Genomic DNA, 21,730 nt, shown 5'->3' on the forward strand with positions numbered 1-21,730 from the left:
CATTTTGCGATTGTTACAAATTGCTACTCTGTTGCACCGCAGGTGGAGCCTGGCTGCCTGCAGGCAGCACGGGGGGTGGAGAGAGAGGAGGGAGAGGTCTTTCCTTCCCTCCTCCCACAGCCCGGGGGAGAGACGGGGAGGCCCCGCGCCGCCACTGCCGCGGCCCAGGGAGGAGGGGGGGGACCCGGACCGCCACTGCTGCGGCTCGGAGAGGGTGCGAGGCACCTGCGCCGCCATTGCCACAGCCCGGGGAGGAGCGGGGGGACCCGGGCCGGCCCTGCCGCAGCTCTGGGAGGCGGCGGGGGGCTCCGTCCCTGCCTGCCACCACAGGGCAGCGCCGGGCCGTGGTGACCGATCCCAGTGGCCCTGCCAAGCGGCAGCGCTGGGCTGGGCTACCTGGCCCCGTCAGCAGCCCCTAGCGGGCCAAGCCTGCACAGCCCGATCCGAGCCAGTAAACCCCGCCCTGCCGCCGTTCTGTTACTATTTGGCAACTTTGTTGCACATGGGTCCTCGCTGCGAACAACAGAGCAGCTTATACTCGGGTGCGGCTTATCTATGGACAAAAAACGAAATATTTGCCAACACCCAGAGATGCGGCTTATACTCAGTGCGGCTTGTATTCGTGAATTTACTGTACTCTAATTTCATTTTTGTAGTTCATTGTCATAGATTTGCTGAAGTTCAGCAGTTATAAAGGCCTTAAGATAATTTGCAGAGTATCAAATGGATCATAGTGAGACTGGCATTTTTAGCCAGAGCCGATTATACTTCAGTTGACTGAGCTGTCTGCTGGAGGAAAGCTGAATTCAAGGGCTGAATCAGTTCCTGAAGGAATAAAAATTGTATTCATGGCAAGGTAACACTACACGCTTTGCCAAAGCAATAGGGAGAAGTTCTTAAAACTCCTTCTGGAGTTTGCTTTGTCTTAGGCATTTCTTAATGAAAACTAAGTGACAGGCTGCTCTACAAAATGAAGTCTAGCAAAAGGTAATTCTTGTCATGAAGTTTCTGTTGTATAAAATGCTAAAAATAAACCTGCAGTATAGCACCAACAGATTTATAGTTCATCCAAGTGAAACACAGTGCAAAGTTTTCTGTTTATGGTCAAGTGAGAATTTTGCTTGGGGGATCCATTTCTACTTGTATTGAAGACTTTTTCTGCAGCTATAGGGGAGAGAAATTTATAAGTGGAGAGTTATAAATCTATGGAGAACAACCATGTGTTTCCATGCTGTTAAAAAACAAATGTGGCATTTTAAAATATCTTATGTTTATAAATAAAAGATATATGAAGTCCAAGTGTATCTTACAACTGTAAAAAATATTATCTGTAACCTTTGTTCTTTAGCTTTTTTATTTCTCGATAAAATTTGCTTTGAAAATATAGCCTGATCTTGCAGGTGAGTAGTTGATTCATCTGAATGGTTTAGGATTTTACGGATTTTAGTAATAAATTATATTGCTACATTAGCAACAGTCCAGTTTTTCAATGTGTGTAAGAGACTTGATTTAATATTCATAAGTGGAAATTAAAAATGTAGTACTTGCACTGCTGTCAATACTGTAACCACTGTGGTCCAGGGTACATAATAAGAAACTTCAATCATGTTCAATATATTATTTCCTGAATTTAGAAGGAAAAAAAAATCTCATGTTCAAGTAAAGCATGTTGGTGCTTAATCAAAAACATAAAGCAAAGAAATTCAAACAGAATGAAAAACCATTGGCATTTCTGACACAGTCTGTAGATCCATACTACTTTTAGTCTGTGTGCAGATGAACACTGTAGATGTTACCATTTTTTAATTGCTGAAGTGGCCTCAATTAGAAATGGTGTACTCTGAAAGCTGTTTTTCTGTTCTTATGTTCCCTCATTAAACTTTCCTGCAACCTTTTCTGTTTTCCCCAGATCCAGGTACTTAAAAACTGGGAAATACCAAAGGAAAGCTGGATTTTTTTTTCGTGTACAATTCTGATTTTTATGGTGTAATGTAGAGACCTGGGATTTAATGTATTTGTAGACTGTCTGCAAGTCGAATTGTAGGCCAGATCACTTGCAAATGAAAAACATGCTGTGCCTATAGAATATTTTGCATCTTGAATGCTAGAAGAGTGCATAAATCATTGAAGTAAGATTTAAAGGATAGTAGAATGTTGAGAATTTATTACAAATGGTGTACCCACTAACTTTTCTTACTTTCTTATATAAATTGAAAGTTTTATGTACAAATTTGGTGGAAACCATCCCAAATCCATCTGGATATCTCATCAATTATTTTCTGTGTTGTCATTCAAAATACAGTAATTTCATGATTACAAGCCGTACCATTTTGACTAAAATTTAGCTCCCAACCCGGAAGTGCGGCGTACACTCCGGAGCAGCTAATATATTAACAAATTTAGGAAATTTCCAAACCCAGAAGTGAGAGTCTGCAAACGCGGCAGTGGTGCTGCCCAGTCCCAACAAGCGTGGCAGCGCTGCCCACCCCTGACAAGCGCAGCGGCACTGCTCAGCCTCGACAAGCGCAGCGGCGCTGCTCGCCCTCCGCAAGCGCAGCGGCACCACTTGCCCCCCGCAAGCTCGGCAGCACCACTCGCCCCCCACAAGCGCAGCGGTGCTGCCCAGCCCCGATAAGCGCGGCGGCAGTGGTGCCCGGGCACGCCGCTCTCCCGCTTCCTGGCAGCTGCGGCAAGCGGGGCCGGGGCTGCTCCCTGGCGGCCGCCTCGAGCAGGGCCAAGCCAGTAAACCCCGCCATCCTGCGATTCTGTTACTGTTTGGCAACTTTGTTGCACGCGGGTCCTCGCTGCAAACGACAGAGCGGCTTATAATTGGGTGCGGCTTATGTATGGACAAAGAACGAAATGTTTGCCAACACCCGGAGATGCGGCTTATAGTCAGTGCGAATTGTAATCGTGAAATTACTGTACTTGTATGTATTACATGTTGTGAAATGTGAACCACAGACTTCCACAGAGCTGGGGAGAAATTTCTCCTGGAAGATGGGAGGTCACGGTTCAAAACTGTTTGTAACAAACAGAGTAACTCAGTTGGTTAGTGCTTTTGGTGTGGCCTGAGAATTTCCTCAGGGAGGAAACTATTGAACAGTTGGAAAAATGCTGTTGGAGGAAAGTTCAGAAGATGTGGTTGTGGGAAGCAGTGCTGACCACAAAGAAGAGTTACTGGGTGGTTCCTGAGTTTTACTGCAGTGAAGTTATGGTTCATTTCTTGACTTTGTGTTCCTGTGCGTGGCTTCGTGCTCCTGTAAAGGATCAAGTGTTTCGTTGCCTGTTACCTGAAGTCTACCTTCATTCTGCTGTTTAGGTGCTGCAGGAAAATATGTTTAAGTAAATACTTTTTCAATTTTCTAGAACTTCAGATCATGGTGACATGAGTTTTGGAGCAGGGAAAATGACTCTGGAATTCATTTTCATCTGCTCATCCATAAGGCTCTGGTTTTGGTATAAGTCATGGCAGTGTGTGTTTTTATTTTCTTAAACTCCTTGTGGGAATTGGTAAATTATGCATTGGCTCTTCTGTTTTGATTTCAGAATCACTTTTATTTGAGGAGTTGATTAAAGCTTATGTGTTGTTGCCAGAAGTGATTGCTGTAAATGCAAATGGGGAAGACTTTCATATGATGGTTTTGTGGAAAACACATTGTGTCTACTGAACTGTATAGATAAAGGGGAATTTAGCTTCATTTATTTGATTAAGAGGAGTTGGTAGGGTGTAAATTCCTTATTTGTTACTGCTGATGCTTAACTAGTCTGAACCAGAGCCCACTGGAATTAAATGGAAAGGTTTCAATTTGTTTCAGGGTAGATTTTTTTAAAGCTCTAACAGACTTCCTGCTGTTCCACAGTTGAGCATTAGTAAGGCACAGGAAGCCTGCCAATCATGCAGAATTTGACTGTGTGCATGTGGGTGAGGTTTCTAGGAGACTGAAGACTGCAATCATGAGGGTAATTTTTATGTGGAATTTCATAATATTTAAGAAAGCTTTTGGTTTTTTTTTTAAATACACTTCTACTATTGTTGTACAAAAATGGGCAAGATGATTGCAAGGAGTTTGAATTGTCTATTGTTAGGAAAGTAATCACTTGAGGTTTTTTAACTGCTTGGGTTTTCTATTTTCTCTGGGCAGCATGTAAATAAAAAATTTAATTCTTAATAATAGCATCAAATAGCTTAGCTAAGAACAGAAACTTATTTCAATGGAAGCAGTAGGGGAATTATTCAATTACCATTTTTCTGGGAATAAGGTGGTGAATACAATAGGAATTTACTGGATTAGTAAAATAGTATATTGATTTTAAACTTGATAATGAAAATACTAAAAAATACAGTAATTTCACGAATACAGGCCGCAGCAATTTGACAGAAATTTTGGTGGAAACCCGGAAGTGCGGCTAGTAGTTGGGGGCGGCTAATATGTGAATAATTTTCTGACATTTACAACCCCAGATGTGCCAGCCAGGGCGCCGAGTCAAGCACCTGCCAGTAAAAGCCGGCATTCCGCAATTGTTACAGTGTTACTGTGTTGCCCTGGCTCCCTGCAGGCAGCACGGGGGGCAGGGAGAGAGGCGGGAGAGCTCTCTTCTTCCCTCCTCTGCCACAGCCCAGGGGAGAGATGGGGGGGCCGCGCCGCCATTGCCGCGGCTCGGGGAGCCGACGGGGGCCCTGCGCCGCCATTGCCGCGGCCCGGGGAGGGGGGGGGGGGGGCGCCGCCATTGCCGCAGCTTGGGGAGCCGACAGGGGCCCTGTGCCGCCATTGCCGCGGCCCGGGGAGGGCGGGGAGAAGTGCGCGCCGCCGTTGCCGCGGCTCGGGGAGCTGACGGGAGCCCCGCGCAGCCATTGCCGCCGCTCGGGGAGGAGGCAGGGTGCTTTGTCCGCGCCCACTGCCGGCGCCATGGGCGCGGGAAAGCTCCGTCCCTGCCCGCCGCCGGCACCACGGGCACGGGAAAGCTCCGTCCCCGCCCGCCGCCGCTGCCGTAGGAGTGGGGGAAGCTCCGTCCCTGCCTGCCACCGCGGGGTAGCGCCGACCTGGGGTGACCGAGCCCAGTGGCAGCGGCGGGTGGCCCCGATCGGCAGCACCGGGCTGGGCCACCTGACCCCGTCAGCAGCCCCTAGCGGGCCGAGCCTGCACAGCCTTAGCTCAGCCAGTAACCCCCGCCCTCCCGCGGTTCTGTTACTAATTGCACGCAGGTCCTCGCTGCGAACAACAGAGCGGCTTATATTCGGGTGCGGCTTATTTATGGACAAAAACCGAAATATTTACCAACACCCAGAGATGCGGCTTATACTCAGTGCGGCTTGTATTCGTGAATTTACTGTACTCTCTATTTGGGTTTCATATGTAAATAGGTTTTGGTTTTCCAGTCCCAGACTTCTGTCTGGGGATCTCCTCTGTGCTTTTATAGACTACTAATCAGATCACAAGAGGCAAGGAGGCATATACATCGCCTTACTCTGAAAATAATACTTGTAACTGCTTGTTGTTTTCAAGTCCTGGTGGAAGTAGTGTGTATGGTTTGGTTCAACTATTAAGCAGGATTCTACTCTACAGCATATATGGAGTTGTTCACTTCTGTCTAACAGAAAACATTTTTACAAAATAAGGAATTTTTTTTAATGTCTAAAAGAATAATTTCAGCAGAATTTGAACATCTAATTTATCCCCTCGAGACTTACCATTGCCAGTACCTTTTGAAAGCCTGTCTGTTAAGAGTGAGTCTTCAGTGAGTTGACAGCCAGTATGCACAAGATTGAATTATTTTAAATTATTTACAATACATTTTTTGAACAGTGCCACTTCATTCCCTAAAGCTGTGTGTTGCAGTCTTGTAATGGCTGTGTCCCTTGCTCTGAGGCAGTGTCTGACAGAAACCCAGGATGGGTTCTTCTTGTCACACATGTAGCTCTGTATGTGTTCCTTCAGCCTCTGTCAGCAGAGGTAAGTCTGAAAACACGAGCATTCGCAGTGATCCTTCCAAGAGCCTCTGAATGCAAGCAAGACTTGTGAGCCATGCAGGAGAAGGGCAGGGCTTCCTCTGCCGATGAGCAGTTCATGCAGGCAGGACAAGCAGGCAGGGTTGCAGGTTTTTTCCTGCTAGTAAGGTTTGCTGTGTGGTGTTTCCTGTGTTTCTGGTGGTTGGTTGGTTTGGGGCTTTCTGTTAGTAATGGGTTTTAAACAATAGAAAACTGTAGTTATTACTAAGTGTATGTAACCAAATAGAACCCTCCTAAAAGCATGTGTCTGTCCAGACCCCTTTCTGTACAGAATGTTTATCAGTGGTATCTGGGGGTGTTACAGGAGAAGCCTGCCTGCCTGCAGTGTGAATCTTCTCCTTTCGCTGGTGGCCATGCTTAGGGAGGAAGTTGAATGGCCAAGGAGTTCCGCCTTCCCATCCTTGAGGGAGGCCCACCAGGAGTCAGAGGATTCCCATGGCTCCCACTGTCAGGAAATAGGAGGACACCTGGTGGATGAAGGGTAGGGGAAATGGGTCCCTGCTTGGGGGATAATAAAAATTCCTTCCCCATCCCCCAGCCAGGTGCCACTTCAGAATATGTATGAGGCCCTGGATCTAGAAGGTAAGCTGGATGGTGTAGAAGAAAATTATCTTCCCAGTGAACCTCCCATATTCACTTCACCTGTCAGAGGGATCAGTCTAATATCAAAAATAAAAGAAGGATAATAGTAGTGAGTGAACTCCCTTCTGAGGGGAACAGAGAACCCCATATGTCGACAGGACCTATCCCACAGGGAGGTGTGCTGCCTCCCTGGGGCCCAGGTACAGGATTTCACTGAGAGACTTCCTGGGTTGATTTGGCCCACTGAATATTACCCACTGCTGATACTCCAGCTGGCAGTGATGAGATTGAAAAGAGGACTGTCAGGGTAATTAAAAGGGGCTTTAGGGCAATGGGGCAAGTTGTTGATGGGGCTGGGGCACAGGTAGTATTCTGCTCAGTCCCTTTGGTAGCTGAGAAAAATGGAGAAAGGAATAGGAGAGCCCACATCATCAACAAGTGGCTCAAGGGTTGGTGTCATCAGCAGAATTTTGGGTTGTATAAACATGGGGCAACTTTTATGGCACCTGGACTGCTGGCACTAGATGGGCTCCATCTCTCTGTTAACGGCAGAAGGATTTTAGTTCATGAACTGGCAGGACTTGTTGAGAGGGCTTTAAGCTGGGTTTGAAGGGGGAAGGGCAGCTGGGCTGTCTGGAAGCAGGCCCAAGGGTTGTAAGCCTGAGCCAGGGTGAAATGAGTAGCCCAGCAGAGGTGCATGCATACCAATGCACACAGCAGGGGTAACAAACACGAAGAGCTGGAGGCTGTGGCACAACAGCAAAGCTGTGGTGTAGTCACCATCACAGAAACGTGGTGGGATGACTCACACAGCTGGAGCACTGCACTGGATGGCTACGAGCTCTTCAGGAGAGACAGGAAAAGGAGAAGAGGTGGAGGGGTGGCCCTTTATATGCTTCAGCATTCCCTGGAAAAGCTGGCAGCCCACAGCTTGGACAGGAGCACTCTTTGCTGGGTTAAGAACTGTCTGGATGGCTGGGCCCAGAGAGTGGTGAATGGTGCTGTATCCAGCTGGAGATCAGTCACCAGTGGTGTCCCTCAGGGGTCTGTGCTGGGGCCAGTTCTGGTCAATATTTTTATCGATTACATGGATGAGGATACCGAGTCTTTCATTAGTAAATTTGCAGCTTAGTGTTGACCTGTTGGAAGGTAGGAGGGCTCTGCAGAGAGACCTGGAATGGGTGGATGGATGGGCAGACCAATGGGATGGAGTTTAATAGATCCAATTGTGGAGTCCTGCATTTTGGCCACAGTAACCCCCTGCAGTGTTACAGGCTGGGGATGGTGTGGCTGGACAGTGCCTAAGCAGAAAGTGACCTGGGGGCGCTGGTACAGCCAGCTGAACATGAGCCAACAGTGTGCCCTGGTGCCCAAGAAGGCCAATGGCCCCTGGCCTGTATCAGGAACAGTGTGGCCTGCAGGAGCAGGGAGGTCATTCTTCCCCTAAACTTGGGGAAAATTGGAGCCTGCACCTCGAGTGCTGTGTCCAGTTCTGGGCCCTCAGTTTAGGAAGGACCTTGAGACACTTGAGTATGTCCAGGTGAGGCAACAAGGCTGGTGAGGGGCTTGTGAGGAACAGCTGAGGGAGCTGGGGTTGTTTAGCCTGGAGAAAAGGAGACTCAGGGGTGACCTTTATAATTCTCTATGATTTCCTGAAAGGTGGCTGCGGTCAGGTGAGAGTCGGTCTCTTTCTCCAGGCAGCAAACAACAGAGCAAGAGGACACAGTCTTAAGCTGCAACAAGGGAAATACAAATTGGATATTAGGAAAAAGATTTAATGGAAAGAGTTAAAATATTGCAGTGGTGTGCCTGGGGAGGTGGTGGAGTCACCATACCTGGATGTGATTTAAAAAAAGACTGAATGTGACACTCAGTGCCATGGTTTAGTTGAGGTGTTAGGGGATGAGTTGGACTCAATGATCCTGAAGGTCTCTTTATAGTCTGTGATTTTGTTGCATTGCTGTCTAAGTGACAACTGTGCTTACTGATAAAATACAATCTCCCTTTATCACCTTTATAACCTGGGATTAAGGATGTCAAGGGACTGGCAGCTCAGGGAATTGTCCTAGCTGTTCTGATAGCTGAGATGTGATTGAAAGATTTTTAGAAGCGATAGAATAACATGGAGATTTTCTATGAAACTTCTCTGGTGTGGTTCAAAAAAGAAAATGCCTCTCCATTTTGTTCAGAAAGCATAGTGTAATCCTGTTGGAGTATGGCCATTCCTAGCCAAAGCAGACAATGAATTTCCTAAGTAAAGAATTTATCTCTCACTCAATATTTCAGCATGTTTCTCACGGTGGCTACATGGTGTGCTGTAGTGCGACTCTGCAGTCTAGGTGATGTCTAGTTAGGTCAGGTAGAGGCTGTAATCACCCTGAAAAATATTAAAAACTACCTAGGTCATGGGATTTCACTCAAGGTACTGCATGAGGTGTGTGTAGTAAGTTCAAATTACTCAAAGTGTTTTGCCTGCATGTCTAAATTATATGTCCCCTTTCATTGAAAACAATGAAGTTTTGATTATCTGATTGCATTTGGCCAATGTCACACAGGATAGGAGGGAGTGAAAACAGCCTGGTCCCTGGAGTTCCATAGAAGGTGTACATTTAATTAGGTAGAATGTACATCTAGCAGCAGAGTTTTATTTACAAGGGATTGCACACAACCTAACCTCACAACTGGTTTCTGAACTTTCTCAGTCTTGTTTTTGAGATGGGAAGACCAAAACTACAGTTTTCCAGTTGCATGGGCCTTTCTGCTTTGTTAAAAAGTCCTTTCTAATAACTCCTTTCACTCAGATCTCTTTTTGTACAATGCTGACATAATTCTGAAAAAATGTCAGCTCAATCTATTGTGATTCCAGGGCTTCACTCTTGGTTATGAGTGTCACAAAGGCCATAATTTTAATGTGTTTATAGGAATTCCAAATTATTTTTTCACACGTGCATCACTTTACCTGCATCTATGTTGAATACCATTGATTATTTTAATGCCTACTAACCAGCCTCATATAGGCCTTCTGTCATTCTTTGCAGCCAGCTTTACATAACTTATCATCATTCCCCTACTCTGTCATCTCACTGTTCATTCCCTTTTCCAGGTCATTTGGAATATGTTCAACAGTATGGGTCCCAGCACAAATTTTTTAGGAATCCAGTGGTGGCCCATCCAGTGTGAAATCAAAACTGGTTTTTTACCTATTTTTTTAGTTGCTTTTCTGTCCACATGAGGATTTTTCCCTCTTTTCCTTTTGTTGCTTAGTTTCTTGACCTAACATGGCCATGTGGTGTGAGAAGTAAACTTTTGCTTCTGTTATCTAAGTGGTGGAGTGTAGTAACCTAAGAAGTTATAGGGGGTGTTGCATAGCCAGACAAAATTTATACTGAAATACAAGTCTTGTGAACTACAGAGAAAAATTTTAGTTAATAAAATATCCAGGGAATCTCTTTGTGCAGTATGCACTACAAACTGCAAGGTTTCAAACTACAGAGACTACTATCCAGCATAATATGTCCACACGCTTGTGTCACAGGAAATGCTAGTAATATTCCTGCTTGGGCTGAATGCTCTTGAATCTGCTTTGTACCTGCAAAACAGTAGCATCTGTTTACTATTTGTTCAGATGTGTTTTTTGTTTGGACTGCGAAGAGTGTGAGCCATCTAAAATCTTAATTCACCCTGGGATTTGTGGCTTTTCCTAATACAGACTTTTCAGTCCTTTCTGTCGAACAGGTTGCAATTAAGCTTGGAGATTTCTGTGATTGCTACATTGTATTATCAGAAATAGAAGTTTAACTATAGAGAATTCTGCTATTTATAACTTTTTCCTTTGGGAAATATTCTGAAAAAGGTAGATAACTTCTAACATCCTAGTTTTGCAGATGAAGAAACAATGGTAGAAGCTTCATTTGCCTCTGTTTTCCTTAAAGGACACTGATTATATGCAGCTGCTTGTAAAAAAATGTTTTTGTTACTGTGTAGGGTTTTGGAAAATTGTAGGCATGGCCACTCTGATACTCACTTAGCTGTTAAGATTACTCTTTGGTCAGGGCTCTGTCTCTTAAATAAATAATGAATTAGTATTCCTTTGTCTTTCTCCAGAGTTGTTCCTGAGTACCCAACATTGCCTCCCCACACGCTTTTATTGTAGACCACAGTATACAGAAATATATCATTCTTCAAGCAACATCTTTTTGGGCCCTTTAAGTTTGTGGTCAGGACCTTGCTAAGTGGTGTGTTAGAGAGAACTGTGTGCTCTTTGATCTCCTACCAGCCAAGAAAACTTGTTCTCAATGTCAGTCATTTTCATCATCTTAATCATACACTGAAGGCAGAATATTTTATTTTTAGATGTACTGTCTATTTATATTGCCACCCTTTAAAGTTTGTACCAATTGCTTGAGCTGGTCTCAGTGAATGAAAGAAGGAAAGCTAGAGGAATGAGAAGAGTAATTGATCTATGTTTATTAGATCTGCAAAAAAAAAAAAAAAAAAAATTGATGTAGAATATGTAGAGTCCTTCTTTTGAATCACAGCTGAAAATTTACACTTTGTTTAGTTTATCTTCTTATTTCTGACAGTTAAAAATTAGATATAAATGTTTACATTAGTCTATTCATATGAAACAAATTATATTTAATAAAATGTTTCCACAAATTTGTCTTTTAGATTGCAGTAATTTCACGACTATAAGGCGCACCCTTTTGACTAAAATTTTCCCCCGAACCTGGAAGTGCGCCTTATAATCCAGTGCGCCTTATATAATGGACAAAGTTGCAAAATTTGCCAACCCGGAAGTGTGAGCCACAATGCGGGGGCGGTGCTGCGGGAGCGCTGAGTTGCAAGGGGGGGCGGGAGCGGGTTGCCGCAGCTGGCAGGAGCGGCACAGGGAGGAAGGGAGCTGCCACCAGCCCTGACCCAGGCGCGGGGGGAACAAGAAGCCGGGCAGCGCCAGCCAGTGCCAGGTGGGAGTGCCTGGGCCCGCAGCAGCCAGAGCCCACAACCACACGGTGGTAGCCAGGAGCTGCAAGCCGCACCAGCTGGTGCCAGGGACAGGCGGGAGTGCCAGGGTCCGCAGCACATGGAGGGCACCTGGGGCTACATTTAAAGACTACACTAATCTGTGAAAAATGTTTGCAAATTCAGCACCTGCCAGTAAACTCCATGATCGCGGGATTCCGTTACTAATTCGTTGCTTTGTTGCGTGTGGCACAGATCTTTGCGGCAAAAAAACAGTGTACCTTATAGTCCGGTGCGCCTTATGATAATGAAATTACTGTAATTTAAAGAGCAAGCTTTACTTTAAAAAGCCAGTTCAGATTGTACCTCTTACTTTCTTTAACTTGCAAATTTACATCACGTGGGTGTGGACTGTCCTTAGCCTTTTATTACAAATAACGGTCACATGGTGCTTGGACTGTTAGCTTTGCAAAGTAAAAAGCAAAGGATTTAAGTGAATCATAGGAAATATTTGCAAAGAAGTTTACAGATCTGAACTTTCCAGCCATCCTACAAAGTGTTGCTGTGACTTTTTGCTGCTGTCTGTGCTACTTTTGATTTTGGTTGCATTAGGAAAACTTTTTTCCCATTATTTGCTCTTGATTGAATATTAAGTATTTTAGAGATTATCTGTGAAACTGCTGGAAACATCATAAGACTTAGATAAAGTGGATTTATAGTCACCATACAGGACGATGAGAGCTTCTGATAGGCATCTAAAGCTGTAAAATGCAGTAAAACTGGATCAACCCTTCTTTCTTCTCTTACCTTGTAGCATTGCAGGCATCAAAGTTCAAGGATAAATTAGTATTTTTAAATTTTAGATAAGTTTCTGGTAGGAAACTAGGATTGCATGAGCCAAGGAACAGATGATTAATTCTCAAGCATGCATTGATCAGCACAGTAGAAATATGAAAAAATTTTGCTTCCTATTTTCCACCTCCAGAAATCATTGCCCAGTTGGATAGATGAACTGATGAGTTAAGCAGAAGGCTGCTGTTAGTGCATGCAAAAATATGCAGAAAGACAGTTTTTTTCTGGAAGAGCTACCCTCCTAACATTGTGTTTTAAATCAGTAGTACACATGGGATACTGAATGAGGTCAGGGAGATTTTTTGAAAGGCAAGGATGAATAAAACAGGGCTAAGCACATTGCAGCATTTTTTATGATCTTCCCTAAGCTTAGGAAGTGAAGTGAAAGAGCCGATTGCTGGGCAAAGTAAGAAGTTTTGGATTATCTTTTCTGTTTTGTGTTGAATCTTCTATTAGTAACTGTCTCTTGAAACACACATCAGTATGGCAAAAGCTGTCATCTTGTAATGTTTCTGTAAATCGTAGGGCCTTTTCTAAAGTTTAAAATTAGATGAGTAAAGCAGGAAATAATGTAGGTGCCAGATTCTGATTTCAGTGTGAATCCATTACTTCAGTTACTGTCCTCTTGATTTACATTGTGGTGCAAGTGAAAAAACAGCCCTAAGGAAATAACTGACCTGTCTGCACACACTGATTTGTGTATTAGAAGTCATTGCTAGTACAAATTAATGTTACCATTGCTTTTTCCTGCCTCTCCTTTAAAGAATAGCACTCGAACCAAACTAGAAGATATGCTAGAAATTATTTGTGGTGTTCATGGTTTTGTGAAATCATAGTTAAACCTGAATCTGAATCATACATACACAGAGAGGAGGGCAACCAAGGTGGTAGAAGACTTCAAGTGCAAGACTTGGGAAGAGTGACTGAGGTCACTTGGTTTTCCCAGCTTGGAGAAGGCTGGGGGGTGACCTCAGGGCAGCCTACAACTTCCTCAAGGGGGAAAGCAGAGGGGCTGGTGCTGATCCCCCTCTCTCTGACTGCTGATAGGGCATGAGGAGGTGGAATGACACTGTCTCAGGAGAACTGAACACCAGGCATTACAGAAAGGTTCTTCAATGAAGCAGGCTCTCCAGGAATGGCACAGCTCCATGCCTGTCAGAGCTCATGGAGCATCTGTATGACACTTTGGGTTATGTGTTAAGTTTTAGGTAGCACTTTGAGTAGTGCTGTCTGGGCATCTTGTGTAGATTTTTCAGAGCTAATAACATTGGCCTTTGTAAAAATCAGTTTTCTTGAAGGTGCAAATTAGCTGCTGAAAATTGCATAGGATTTTTCATCCTAATTTGAAATAGGTATGTGTATACAAACAATGTATGACAATACAAGTAAAAAAAGTAAGATGTTGAGTTTCCATGAGGAGCAAAGGGCCAGACTTCTAAAGTATTTACTTTTGTGGGTAGTGAGAGTTGGTCACCTCAATTCCATTAAAAATTTGATCCTGAAACCATTTTTAAGGCTGTCAATACAAAGGATTTCTTGAACTATGCTGTAAACTCCAAAATCACTTATCAAGGGCAATGTCTTCTGAGGGACCTAGCTTTTACCATGGAGATCTAAAAGCTGTTTGAATATTAATTGGTGACCTAGAACTCCAACCAAAACTCTAAAACCTTTAGACAAATTCATTTTAGCATTAAATATTTGAAAATAAATAACTGAATTAAAGGTCACTGCTTTCTTAACTAATACAAGTTTTATTATTTCCCAAGAGACTACTTAAAAAAGAAATATAGCTACTGGTGAGGCTCCAAAGTTGAGGTTCAGGAAATAGTGGCTTCTGTTTGACAATAATAAAATTCATGGGAAAGTCTGTGGGACTTTCTTTCAAGGTAAAAACAAAGTCCTATTTCATTAGTCACTGATACACTGATCCAGCAGCAAAAAAAGTAAAATATTTAACCTCTACACAAGCAACAGCATCACATTTTTTTATATGTAAGTCTATAAGGAGAGTCTGCAGACTTTTGAAGGCTGGCTTAATTACAGAACTTAATAAATGGCATCTGTCCTTTGCTGAATTAGTCCACAAGGCTGTTATTGTCAACCATAATGGAAAAAAATAAATAAAAACACCACCACAACACAGAACAAATGCAGAAAAAAAACTGCTTAGATGCTATGGGAGTGAAGGAAGCAAAACTAATAAGACTTCTTCAGTCTGCAAAATCAGAAAAGAGATCCCTGTAAAATTCATCTGACAAGCAAGAAGACAGCGCAGGCACTTTGCATTTCACCTGCACCAGCAAAAGCTGAAGGCAGAGGTAGAAAATTACAAACTGGGCTGAAGAGAAGGAGGAAGATGGGTAGGTAAATGCAGCAGGAGGAATATCTTGAGTTTAAACTGCAAGTCATAGGATGGGAAGAAAAGAATTCATGTAAAGCAAAATCTTTATTTGTAATAGTTCTGTATCTGGTTCTTATGTAATATAATAAACTGACAGTCCTATAATATTTCACCAAGTATCTTCAACTTCATGCTCTGGTAAAAGCATTTTTTCATTTAGGAGTCTAGTTTTGTTACCTGGACCAAATCAGAGTGTTTCAAAACTATTTTATCTCCTTGAATCTTATTGTAAGTCTCATACATGGCATTCTAAGGATATTTTGCAAAGTCTATCTAAAAATACAATCTTTCAAACAATTTATTTGAAGTATTTTAAATAGTTTATTTTGTATAATGTTATGGTTCCACGTACTGTGTGTAACTCAGCAAGCAGAATCATATTCTTCATGCTAAACTTTAAAATCAGAAATGCAGGTCCACATAATTTTATCTTTAAACCAAGCCTTGAAGTTGTAGTTTTGAGACATAAGGTTTAAAAAGCATGATTCTCTTTTTTGACCTGCCAAATGTCTTTCATTATGCTTAAGAAAGTAGATGGTCACATGGAGTAGTCAAGGAGGAGGAGCAAGGCAAATGGCAAAATAACACATAAAACAATGATGTTGAAAAGTAAACAGTATTAATCTTTAGAGTGTTTCATATTTTCTATAGATTTCACATGGCTGTATGAGGATTTACCTTCCAGGAGAGATTCTTATGATGTTTTCCTTGTTTTCATAGGGGTTTGAGGTTTATTTTCTTTTTTAGATCCGCTTCAGTGCTTCTTGATCTAAGATGAACTGGGTCCTCCCCAGTTCGTGTATGCATACTCCAAACAAGTAGCCCCTTTTATATCTTTACTAATCTGGGAACATTATACGAGTCTGATGTAGTCAGGGAACTCGAGTATGTTCATTAAAGAAAATAAACTCAAAGTGTAAAGTCCAGTAAGAAAATAGAAACTTTTTGTAAACTTAATAAAAAATAAGAGAAATTTCCTTTCCCAACTTTCTGTACTTCTTTCCATTAGATGTGTATTTGCTTCACTGTGTTGGGCAGAATTTAATCTTTTTGAAAATACTTAGTTCTGCTTCCTGTTGGCTTTTACATGATCATTGTACATCTCATGGATTCTCATCCAAAAATCTGTCAGTTGCGTCTTTCAGATTCCGTAAACTGAACACCATCTCTTTTGGAAAGAAGCTAGAAAGTCAACACTAGTGTCTCCCCATCTTCTAATGTGTCTTCTAGTCTGATTAAAATTGCCTTCTGGTAGTCATTGGTAAACTGTTATCAACTGATACAGTTAATATAAAACTTCTAGATTTTATGTCTTGAACTCCTATTTTATTTATGAAAGCTGATATGGAAGTTGGTTTGGATGCTCCTGGGCTGGCTCATTTCCTCCCTCTTGGTTTCCATAATGAAGTGGTCTCCTAATCATCCCTGGTCAATGCATTTTAATTCTCTTTCCTAAGTTATCCCTCCTATAAGGAGCTTCAGGTTTCCTTTTGAGGGGGAATGTGCACATAGTTGATATTTCAGTTATCAACTGTATCTGAATATGGGGCCACATCATACACAGCTCCTCCAAAGACAGTATGAAGATATGCCACAGAAGAAACTTGCTGACCAAATGTGGATTTTTGTGAACATGGTCAGCTCAGCCCAGAAAAACAGCTCTGTTGTGGATACAGGTCAGAACCTGGGACATGTTCCCTGTAGTGACCTAAGAGAATAACCGACTTTGGCTCAGGAAATCTTTTGATCCTATATTCGTACCTGGAAAAAATACAGCCATTTGTATGACCAAATTTAGCAGTTCCAATCTTGAGCATTCTTAATACAGGTGTATGAGATACACCTATATTATCTGTGTACGAAATGAGTCCAGTTATCTGGACTCAGCTGTGGCATTTTCCACTGGTAAGTTTTTAAAATGCAGTTTAAGTTCAGAGTTAAATACATCCATTGAATCATAGCACAGATCTTTGCACATGTATACAACAAATTGTTTATCCAGTAGGGAAAAATAGATGGGTCATGCTGCTCTGTTTTCCAACTGAGTTCTAAAAATTACCTCATGAATATGCAACGTACCTGACTTAGTTTACTGTTTGATTAAGGTCTTGGCATTGACAAGAGGACATCTCTACCACAGAGCAATTCTTCTCCATGGGATGATGCACTTTTCAATATATCCATACATGCAGCAATACGACATGGAAAATGGAAATTACTAACTGGATATCCAGGTAACGAAATAACTACTTTTTGTACAGTGTATCCTATCTCCCACCCGCCACAAACACAGTTTAATTTTTCTTCATGTATTTTAATTTCTTTTAGTAATTCTGCTAACTTCTTAGTTTCTTGACCACATGCAAGGTCTAGAATGAACACTTCTAAAATCTAAACAATGTAAATTTTTTTTCATTTTCCAAATATTTTGTCTGGAAATTACTTGAACTCTAGGGAAAAAACTGTCATAGAATATCTCAAATTGGAAGGGACACATAAGGATCATATAATCCAAGAAGAAGGTCCACTAAATTGTTTGATATGAAGTAAAGTTACATGGAATTTTGGATGTCAGTGGTGCAGTGGGGGTTTTTTGCATAAATGAGACTCCTGTTCAGGTAGCCCTGGACAAGAGACACTCTGGTGCAGGGCTAGATTTAAGGTGTGCAGCAACAGTCATTGTGCACGGGCTTGTCAAGAGTCCTAGTGAATTCATCAGTTACAGCAGAACTCTGTGTCTCCACACTGCTGCTCGGTATCTCAGAATTGATCTTTGGTCTGTTCCTGTTCCTGTAGGCTGCAGTCATTGGTTCCCTCCACCATCTTTGTTCAATGAGTCACAGATTCAATCGTCTGATCCATCAACAAAGAGACTTTGGCTGTTTGATATTGTTCATGATCCTGAAGAGAAATATGATGTGTCTGAAAAATACCCTAATGTGGTGGGAAAACTACTCTCACGGCTTCAGTATTATCACAAACGTTCAGTGCCTGTGTTCTACCCTGATGAGGATCCCAACTGTGATCCAGCAGCAACTGGGGCTTGGGGTCCTTGGGAATAGCACACATGGCTTGGCATCCTGCTATAAACCTCTGTAGCAGAGTATGGTTTATGGACTCAGAGCCCTAATCACATATTTTGTACTTTCTTTAATGAGCTGTTGCTATTTGTGACCTTATCTTTGAATAATTCAGTATTTCTTGTTCTTTATATGATGGGGATCTTATTTCAGTCTTTTCCCACTCTCTCATTCCCAAAAATTGTATGTGAAATGGTATTAAATTTTTTTTTTTTTTTAAGTATTCTTTGTCTGGAATATACTTTTAGTGCAAAAGATAAACATTGCCTCCTTCCTTGAAAGAAACTGAATTGAATTCCTTGTAAGGAATCATGGCAGCAGGGACGTCCAAAATTATTCTGGTGAAGTATAGTGAATTCTGGTTTTATGTATGTTCAGAAGACAAATTCTACTGAAAGCTATTATGTAATCCGTATTGGCATAAAAATTTTTGCCTTTAACGTGTACTTCCATCCAGAAAAGGGAAGAGTAAAAACAGAAAATATAACAATACAAATACAACAAATACAACAAAATCTCTATTTCTTGTTCACTCTTAATGTATCAGACCAGAGTAGAGAGTGATGATCAACCAGAGTGCAGGGCTGTTGGATAGGAAGATCTTGACAAGCTGAAAAAGTGGGTGAATAAAGATTTCATTAATTTCAACAGTTGCAGAGTCCTCCGCTTGGGGTGGAGCAACTGCAATCAGGAGTACATGTTGGGCCATGACCAGGTGGAAATCATTTTTGTGGGGAAAAAATCTAGGCATCATTCTGGACAATAATTAGGACAAGAGTTGCCATTTTCTCTGTAGGTGCAGAAAACCAGCCATACATGTTGTGCCATATAACTGCGAATGTAGCCAGCAGCTAGGGGAAGTCTTAATTCCCTTCTTTCAGTGCTAGAGCATAGCATCACATTTTGGGCTTTCCTATACAGGAAGAGTATTTATGAGTTGGAGTTAGTTTAGTGGACAACTATTAATATGGGGATATATGAATATATCATGGGGAGGATAAAAAATGGGTTCATTTATGCCGATGAGAAAAGGGTTGCTATCTTCAGTACCTAATGTGAGAGCATAGAGCAGAGGAAGCCAGACTCTTCTCAGAGATGCACAAAGATGAAAAGCACACAGGGAACGTATGGAGTTCAAATGCAACATAAGGAAAGGGGAAAAAAATCACACCATGAGTTTAATTAAATATGGGAAATGTGGGACTATGGCAACCCTAATCCTGGGGATGTTCAGTCTTTGGTTGGAGAATCTTCTGAACAGTTCCGTCCCTGAAGCTGGGTCAAATTTGAAGATGACCCAGTGACTCCCAAAGGCCCCTTTCTGCAGGAATTGCTCAATAATTCTGTGATGAACAGAATCTTACTTTTATTGCCTGACTGGTAAGTACCCTGTCTTTATTACCACAGTGGAGTCTGTTTTCATCCTGAAGTGGGCTGTGAGCCATAAAGAAACCAACCCAAGCAACATTTCTCAGTTACTCATCAAACTGATGCAACATAACCAGTCAGCTCTCTACTAGTGTCTCAGACCCTGAGTTCTGGTACTGCTTCTCAGTGTCCTTGGCTAAGTTCTCAGGATGCAGGGTTCAATCTGTCATCATCTCCAGAAAGCAAGAATCTAATTGCCTTTTTCCTGGCTCCAGGACCAACTCATATAAATTGCACTAAAATTTTGCACAATTTCCTGGTTTTCTCGTGGGAATCTTGTGCTAATTGTTAGCAAACAGATTAATGAAGAGAAAGGCTTGACAAAATCTGTTCATTAAAAAAAAGGTAAAAAATAAGAAAGAGTCTTAAAAAAAGATGAAACAAGAAAACTGAAAATGTATATGCTTTCTAATACAGATGATTCTCCAATGCACTGTCTTAAATCTAATCTTAAATGTTTGTCTTTTCTACCTTTGATCTTTTTTGTACAAGTAGAAATGAAGCTAAAGTTCTCCAGAAGCCCATTAAGCTTTTTATCTTTCTCCCAAAGAGCTTTATGTTTCTCTTGCTCCTTTGTCACTTCTACTCCCTTATGTCAGTATTTTTTTTCTATTCTATCTCATTCACTAACTTCAGCCTTGAAGGCTGAAGAAGGAGAAAAGTAGTTTCAGATAAAGTAATTCTTGTAATAACAGACAATACATTTTCTCTGTGGTTTAATTGGATATATTCCTAGGGGATCCTGTTTCAGACCAAGTTTCAACTTCCTTTTCCATTTATCCATTAGTGGCTGAAAGCAAATGGTTACAGCAGGATATGACTGGGTAAGCTCTTCAGATTGTTCCTCACCTTCGAAACAATCACTCAGAGCCTCAAAGGCTGGTTTCTCTTCCATTAGGTTGCACCAACCTTTCCACTGGGGCCCTTGAGCATAGTGCCCAGCCTTACAATATTTTCTAAGCTGTTGGTATGCACACAATCCTGTGTTTCCACAGCTTCTCTAGACTCTGGGAGAATCACTTGATTGTTACCTGCCTCCAGGTAATTTATATTTTCATTGGTAAAACATATCTGCTGTGACAGAAGCTACTACTATACTACAGTTAGTCATTTTCATATGAACTAATATAGTTAAAATATTACAGTAATTTCACGATTACAAGCCGCACCGTTTTGACTAAAATTTTGCTCCCACCCCGGAAATGCGGCTTACACGCAGTGGCGGCTAGTATGTGAATAATTTTCTGACATTTCCAACCCCGGAAGTGCCAGCCAGGGTGCCGAGCCGAGCACCAGCCAGTAAAACCCGGCATTTCGTGATTGTTACAAATTGGTTACTCTGTTTCATGGCAGGTGGAGCCAGGCTCCATGCCAGCAGCGCGTGGTGGGGGAATGCGGGGGACTCCCTCCTTCAGGCAGCGCAGCGTGGGGGAGAGGCAGGGGCTCCCTCCTGCTGGGCCCGCAGCCCAGGGAGAGGCGGGGGGCTCCTGTCCTTGCCTGCCACCGCTGCCGCAGGAGCAGGCAGGCTCCCCTCCCCGCCTGCCGTGGGAGCGGGGGAGCTCCTTCCCCTCCTGCCGCCGCAGGTGTCAGCGGGCTCCGTGCCCCCCTGCCACCACGGGGCAGTGCTGGGCCGAGGCGAGCGAGCCCAGTGGCAGTGGCGACCGGCCCCACTGAGCTGGGCCACCTGGCCCTGTCGGCAGCCCCAAGCAGACCGAGCCCTCACGGCCTGAGCTGAGCCAGTAAACACCTCGATCCCACGAGTCTGTTACTATTTGGCAACTTTGTTGCACGCGGGTCCTCGCTGCGAATGACAGAGCAGCTTATAATTGGGTGCGGCTTGTGTATGGACAAAGAACGAAATGTTGCTGACACCCGGAGATGCGGCTTACAGTCAGTGCTGCTTGTAACCGTGAAATTACTGTAAATTAAAAACATTGTATGTTCTGTAGAAGTAGTTTCCAAACAGGTACCTGATCATATTTCCTTCCATTTCATGAAACATATCTCAGCTTTTCTTTCTGTCATATGGCTCTTCACTAAGTTCCTGCTCAGGTTTTAGCTGACACACAGCTCATACAATGACCTGGTGCTGCTGAGACCAGCACTGTGAGATCCAAGTGAGAGCAGCACATAGGCAGGGCTCAGGTTATTATAAAGCCATTACTTGTCTGCTGCAGACATAATCCTTCCTACTCACTGTTAATTACTTCAGCCACTAATTTACAGGAATCATGTAGACCAAACTGTAAAACTGGAAGTTGTTAATTCAACAGCTTGCCTAAAAACACCTCTGAAGCATATCCAGCATCCACCAGTCTGCTGAGGTTTTCATGCTTCCTGATGGGACACATGGGAGGCCTGCGCTGTGACAGAAGAGAAAGGATGAGCACTCTCATCAGCAACTCTGGGAGT

The 21,730-nt window shown here is 42.8% G+C and overlaps 1 protein-coding gene across 1 annotated transcript in view; it reads left to right on the top strand.

Moving 5' to 3' along the window:
• ARSB (arylsulfatase B) overlaps positions 1-20,500 on the top strand; it is a 69,308-nt gene extending 48,808 nt beyond the window's left edge. The window contains exons 7-8 of the mRNA XM_033086083.2: positions 16,916-17,044; positions 17,607-20,500. Of these exons, the coding sequence (XP_032941974.1) occupies positions 16,916-17,044; positions 17,607-17,872 (395 nt within the window). The 3' untranslated portion in view covers positions 17,873-20,500. The remainder of the gene's footprint in view (positions 1-16,915; positions 17,045-17,606) is intronic.
• Positions 20,501-21,730: the final 1,230 nt, after the last annotated feature.

This window comes from Catharus ustulatus, chromosome Z, assembly GCF_009819885.2.
Source record: "Catharus ustulatus isolate bCatUst1 chromosome Z, bCatUst1.pri.v2, whole genome shotgun sequence".
NCBI classification, from domain to species: domain Eukaryota; kingdom Metazoa; phylum Chordata; class Aves; order Passeriformes; family Turdidae; genus Catharus; species Catharus ustulatus.